Source organism: Equus asinus, chromosome 27 (assembly GCF_041296235.1).
Source record: "Equus asinus isolate D_3611 breed Donkey chromosome 27, EquAss-T2T_v2, whole genome shotgun sequence".
Classification (NCBI taxonomy): Eukaryota; Metazoa; Chordata; class Mammalia; order Perissodactyla; family Equidae; genus Equus; species Equus asinus.
Window position 1 is genome coordinate 12,971,675 of NC_091816.1, and position 6,535 is coordinate 12,978,209.

General features: G+C 39.5%; 1 protein-coding gene across 1 annotated transcript in view; it reads left to right on the forward strand.

Annotated features, from left to right (window-relative positions):
- GTF2E2 (general transcription factor IIE subunit 2) overlaps nt 1-4,924 on the forward strand; it is a 76,380-nt gene extending 71,456 nt beyond the window's left edge. The window contains exons 7-8 of the mRNA XM_044760552.2: nt 2,862-2,977; nt 4,206-4,924. Coding sequence (XP_044616487.1) covers nt 2,862-2,977; nt 4,206-4,322 — 233 coding nt within the window. The 3' untranslated portion in view covers nt 4,323-4,924. The remainder of the gene's footprint in view (nt 1-2,861; nt 2,978-4,205) is intronic.
- The last annotated feature ends 1,611 nt before the right edge of the window (nt 4,925-6,535 follow it).

Below are 6,535 nucleotides of genomic sequence, written 5' to 3' on the forward strand. Positions count from 1 at the left end.
ACAGTTTAGAGCATGCCTGGCTTTCATGATACTTGGAGATCTTCTGCTAAAACGAATCATCTGCCTTTAAATTTGTTGTCCCCTAATCATTTGCTGGTTTCAAAAAAAGAAAAGCTATTGGTAGAAAAAGAAAAGAGAATGCCTAGATTTTGGTTTCTAAATACCATTCTCTAGTAAAAGGAGTCAAGACTCCTTAGTAAAATAGTTGCTTCCAAGTTTGGGGAAATACAAGATGAACTTGGAACATCGTTTGGCAACAGAAAGTAAGAGTCCTCAAACAAACAAAAAAACAAAAAATAAAAAATAAAAAGGGAAGCAAGTCAAAAAGGGAGGAATAATCTGCAGGGGCATTCAATGACAGCGCCAAGATGTTTGGATAAAAAAATAAATAATGATAGTAATGGATTATAATTCATGAAAAAAATAAGTATCCATGAGTCCATACTAAATTAAATAAACAATTGAATAAATAAATTGGAGAAAGAACAGCTCTTCCTTACAGTAGAATTCTGATTCACACATATGGAAAGAATGATGGAAATAATTTGTCATTAGGCAAACCCACAAGTAATAATTGTTGTGGGCAGAAACTGTCAATGGATACTAAAATTAGTGAGCAAAAGTATGAGAAACAAGGTATTTGCTTAGCCTCAGTAATCTCCCCATGAGATACTTACTAATTACAAGGGGAAAAATAATAGCTTCGTGGTGGAGAAATCTGACAGATACCAGCTTAACCAATGATGAGTTTAACAGCCCTAGTAATAAGACATATTGACATCATGTATCCTTCATATTATGCACAGAGAAGGGCACACCATCATTTCTGTGATATTCTTGCCCAAAATGCATAATTTTGGTTTAATCATGAGGAAATATCAGACAACCCCGAATTGAAGGCCATTCTATAAAATAACTGACCAAAACTCTTCAGAAGTGTTATAGTCATGAGAGACAAAGAAAGACTGGGCACACTTAGAGATGGGAAGAAACCAAGGAGACATGACAGCTAAACACAGTGTGGGATCCTCAGCTGGATCCTGGACCAGGAAGAGGACACTGGCAGTAAAACTAAAGAAATTTGAATAAGGTGTGTGGATTAGTTAATAGGCTTGTATCACTGTTTATTAGTTTCAGTAATTTTACTAAGATTATATAAAGTGTTAACATTAGGGGATCCTGGGTAAAGGGTGTACAGGAACTTTGTTATCTTGGCAACTTTTCTGTTCATGTAAAATTATTTAAAATAAAGTTTAAAAGTGTAAAAGGAAAACAGATACTCTGTGGTGCCTCGACAATAGTAGACAATAGCATTTCATACATTCAATAGTCAAATTGATAAGGACTTGCTAGGGTCACTGCTACTATTAGTGGGAAACTTAGGAAAATAGAATTCCTTGCTATCCAGCAGCTTATAGCTGTTCAAGAGGCTGAAAAAGTCATGCAAGCAAACAGTTGTTATCTGTTAACTGATTTCTATAATGTATGCAGATGAAAAGTGAGCATAAAGGAGAAAGAGCCCCTAATATATCTTGAAAATACAAAAATTTTTATTTAGAGCTGTTTTAGGATTTAAATAACTTTGTGCCCAGGTTGAATTCTTTGTAGGAGATTGTCATTTTTGTATTTGGTCACCGTCAACAAAAAGCCTTTCAGTGTGTGGCAGAAAACATTTCCTAAGTTTCACCAGAGTCCGCACTATTTAGGCGTCATTTGCTTCATGTAGCATGTATTGAAATAAGAAAGAAAGGAGGAAGGAGGAAAGGAGGGAGAAGGAGAAAAATCCAGTCCAGCACAGTATTGCCTGCCTGCTTTATTCATAGCTTGTGAATGGCCCATGCTGATAGCCTACGGGAAGGTTAACAGCCCTGGAATGAAAGGAGGGGGTGAAAGGAGGAGGTGGTGCTGTCACTGCCTTGATGAGGCTTCCAGAGATCCTGTTCACATTTTTGTGCGTGAGGCCTGTTGTGAATAGGAGGCCCCGGTGAACACCCGGCCCTGGGTGAATAGCCCTGGGTGAATAGCCCTGGGTGCTCAGGGAGCTTCCCCTTTTTTTGCATTCCAGAGTGCATGTAGCTTATGATTTGCCATTACAAGAAATTTTCTTGTGTTGGAAAGTAGATGTTGATAAGCAGTTAGTTGAGCCTGTGTTTAGGGACAGAACTGAAGATGCAAACAAGTTTAATTTCAGACATCTCCCAATTGTGATCTCTTTTGGATGCAAAACTAGTGATGTGGCAGAGGGGCCATGGGTCTCTGAAGACAAGATGTAGGCTGGACGAAAGGCCTTTCTCCTTTGTTTCATAGCGGCCAAAAGACAGTGTTTCTATCTCAGTGTCCTGCTCCCTCCCCCCTTATAACTTCTTAGTCACCCATCCCCAAGTTATTTGATTTCAAAATAAACTGTTATAGCTCCTTACTTCCGTATAAAACTTTGGTTCCCTATCTCCCTATGTGTTTCTTTTTACTGATAGGAGAGGAAATGGAGTACACTGGCATCGGAATGAGCAGGAATTTTGAACTATTGCAGTGGAGAGAACTGATTGTTAAAGGAGAGTGTCAGCTGCTTTTCTTCCCCAGGAAAGCAGGGAGACCTCAACTACATCCCTTCATGTACCAGACTCTAAACATAGACGACTGCTGTCTGATCTGTAATGATGCAGTTCGCGTCCCAGGCCCCTCTGCTACTCAGTGTCCAGCATTTGCATCTTCTTGTCTTGCTTCCTTTGTTTTTATAATGAAATCTCAGATGTGCTTATTTAGGCCAGAGGAGATAATATTGAAGCCTGGATTTCCATCACTCAAATACTATATAGCTTGTCAACACCTATTGTAAAATAACCACTATCTTGTTGGCACAGAGTTTCAGAAACTGTGGAGGAGTGTCACTGTGGATTCAATGGATGAGGAGAAAATTGAAGAATATCTGAAACGACAGGGTATTTCTTCCATGCAGGAATCTGGACCAAAGAAAGTGGTATGTAATCTCTAGAAAAAAATGAAATCCTCTTTTCAAACTGTTAGCCTGCTTCCTCTTCACCTCTCTGAAAAGCTGAATTTACTCCTTTCCAGTTTTTTCTCAGTGTCCTAATCCAGTGATCTTGGTCAGATGCAAACCAGATCATGTCTGGTTTATTGAGGGCCAGCTGATCTCTTTGCCCTCAGGTGCTCCTCCCCAAGCATGTGAACGCTTTCCCCATCAGCCCTCCAGCCTCTGTTGTAGTGGTGCCTACTCTTAAGCTCCAGCCATAACAAACTTTTTTGGGTGCCCACTTCTTGCCCTCTCAGTTTCTAGCAGGAGCCTGCTTCAATCATCTTGGCCTTGAAGGCCTTAGTTGTGCTCCCCTCCCCCTTTTCCATGAGCCGTGTGGTCTTGGAGCCTGGCTCTGCGTTCGACCTGATCACATTGAATTGTCCTTGTTGACTTTCAGATCCCTTAGATACCAGATATTACTGTCTTTATAGCCCCAAATCCTGCTCAGAGGAGGGATTTGTAATTGAATGAAGATTTGTGAATTGCCTTTTAACAGCTACAGAGCTAGGATGTGGATAATTCGCCAGAACCCTGGCCTGTAGCTGCTCGGCCTCCCTCCCTCTTTCCCTCCTCCACCACCAGGCTTTGTAGCTGCTTGCCTTCTTTTTGATTTTGTGTGTGTGTGTGTGTGTGTGTGTGTTCAGTGAATTTTTAGGACTCCTTAAAAGGGAAGATTTATTGCCAGCGATCTCCATGAATTAATGTAATGGCAGCATTTTATGGTTTCCTATCATTGCTTAGTTTTGTTAATTTTTTTTGTCTTGTGAGGTTAATATTTCAAGTATACAGAAAAGAATAGAGAATTATTTTAACAAATCTTTGTTTAATCATCCACTTCCTAATTTTGCCATCTCTATTTTGCCATATTCACTTCAGATCTTTTTTAAACGGTAATCGTGGATATATTTTTAAACTTGGTAATAGAGGTGAAAATCCATCTATAAATGTGCCAGCCCATTTATTCCAGGTGGCGGTATGCCATTCATCATGACAGAAAGCACTGGTTCTCGTTTGTGGTTGGGGATTGTGTTGGGATTTGTTTGTGAAGCTGAAAAAAAGGTCAAAAAGCCTGCATATTCTTGCTGCTGGCTTCTGGGCATCTTTAGGACTCCTCACCGTTCTGCCCCTCTAAGGAGTTATTGTTTCTAACTGTTTTTACTTTTCCCTATAGGCCCCTATTCAGAGAAGGAAAAAGCCTGCTTCTCAGAAAAAGCGACGGTTCAAGACTCACAATGAACACTTGGCTGGAGTGCTCAAGGACTACTCGGACATTGCCCCCAGCAAATAGTGAACAGTTGTGTCCATGAGCAAAGAGTTACAAAGTCAAGATCTTTCTTGTTGATGCTGGGCTCTGACGACTGTCTTCCCATTCTACTTCTTAGGACTGAGGAGAGGAGCATTCAGTTTACAGGACAAGTGCAAATTACCAAACTCAAAGCTTATTTTAATTGAACAGGCTAATGAGAAATGTGATAGTCCCTGTTAACCTTCTGTTACTTCTTAGGGGAAAGGCACATAGCATGGCATGCACGTGTCTTTGCTATTTATCTCTACTTCTAAGTGGTTCCTGGTTCCATTTTTCCTCTTTTATTACTTTAGAACAGGTTTGCAGATAGTCTTGAATGCAATATTTGTTTATTCCAGAAGGACATATTTATAATAAAATCATTGTAGAAGGAGCTCTAAGATGTTCCTGAATTCAGTTTGTTTCTTTCCATTCTTGGCAATGACATTTGGAAGCTCCAGCCTTTAACTCCCACAGGGTGCATATTTGGGACATCATTGAAAACTGTGATCTGTGCTGTGTTGCTGAGCATATGGATTTTACAACTGGAACATGAAGTGTGCCTCTTGTTGGCAAGTGCGGCAATAAAGATAGACTATGTCTGACTTTTAGTGTTTACTTTTAAAAGGATACATCAATATTTATCCTCTTGTATTTCACAAGTCATGGTCTCATGCCATCCCCAACAAAGATACATAAAGTCTTCTTGCCAACCTGAACATCACCTTTACCATGTCGCAGCCCTCACGGGACTTAACCCTGAGGTTCTTCTTAGAGACTTCCTCTGTCTCCTCATCACTGGCTGAGCTCATGAGAGCCATTATCACATGTGAGGGTTCTTAAGAGTCATAGTGACTTACAGGAAGGAAATCTGTCGTCATTCCAGCCTTCTATGGCAAACTACCCATTTTCCTTATCTGTGCTTGTGATGTGGTCTGTGATGGTCCTTTGGGTTGATCCTTACAGTGCTCATATCATAAAATTGAAATTGTAGTGGATTAAAAAAACAAGGTATAGCGTTCTCAGAAAAGGTGTAACGATAACCCAAAGGAGTGAGTACTTTGTGCAGATGACAAGGAACCTTTTTGCTGTTTTAGTTCTTTTTATCCTTTCTATTTACTTCTCATCCATTTCTAGTGTTATCTTATTGCTTACCTCTTTCTTACATCCAAGCGCCAGAACATGGCATGAGAAGATGTAAAACTGAGGCTCCCCATGGTAATTTAGAACACAGGAAACTCAACATGTCTTGCTTCTTAAGAGTTTTTCTGCTAGTAAGGAGGAACTTTAATGTCTCATGTTGTAAAACTAATTTTGCTGTAAAAAATCTGGAGCAAGCTTATCTCCAAGTACTTTTTGTGGTCTTTACACACTGTCCTGTGTTTTGTTCCCCTCAAGTTTTATTGAGATATAATTGACATAACAGCAATGTATAAATTTAGGCTGTACAGCATAATGATCTGACTTACAGATACTGTGAAATAATTACCACAGTAATTTTAGTTAATATCTGTCATCTCATATATATCTCAATGGATATATATTTTTTTCCTTGTGATGAGCAAGGATTTACTCTTAGGATTTACTCTCAACTTTCATATATATCATACAACAGTATTAACTGTAGTCCTCAAGTTGTACATTATATCCTTTAGTACATTTATCTTATAACTGGAAGTTGTACCTTTTCACCACCTTCATCCAGTTTCCCCTTCTCCCACCCCCTGCCTCTGGTAACCACAAAATCTGATTTCTATTTCTATGAGTTTTTTTTTTTTTTTTTTTTTTTTTTATTGTTATGATGGATTACAAGCTTGTGAAATTTCAGTTGTACATTTTTGTTAGTCCTGTTGTGGGTACACCACTTCCCCCTCCGTGCCCTCCCCCCACCCCCCCTTTTCCCTGGTAACCACCGATCAGATCTCCTTCTCAATATACTAATTTCCACCTATGAGTGGAGTCATATAGAGTTCGTCTTTCTCTGACTGACTTATTTCGCTTAACATAATGCCCTCGAGGTCCATCCACATTGTTGTGAATGGGCCAATTTCGTCTTTTTTTATGGCTGAGTAGTATTCCATTGTGTATATATACCACATCTTCTTTATCCAATCATCAGTTTCTGGGCATGTAGGCTGGTTCCACGTCTTGGCTATTGTAAATAATGCTGCGATGAACATAGGGGTGCAACGGACTCTTGAGATATCAGATATCAG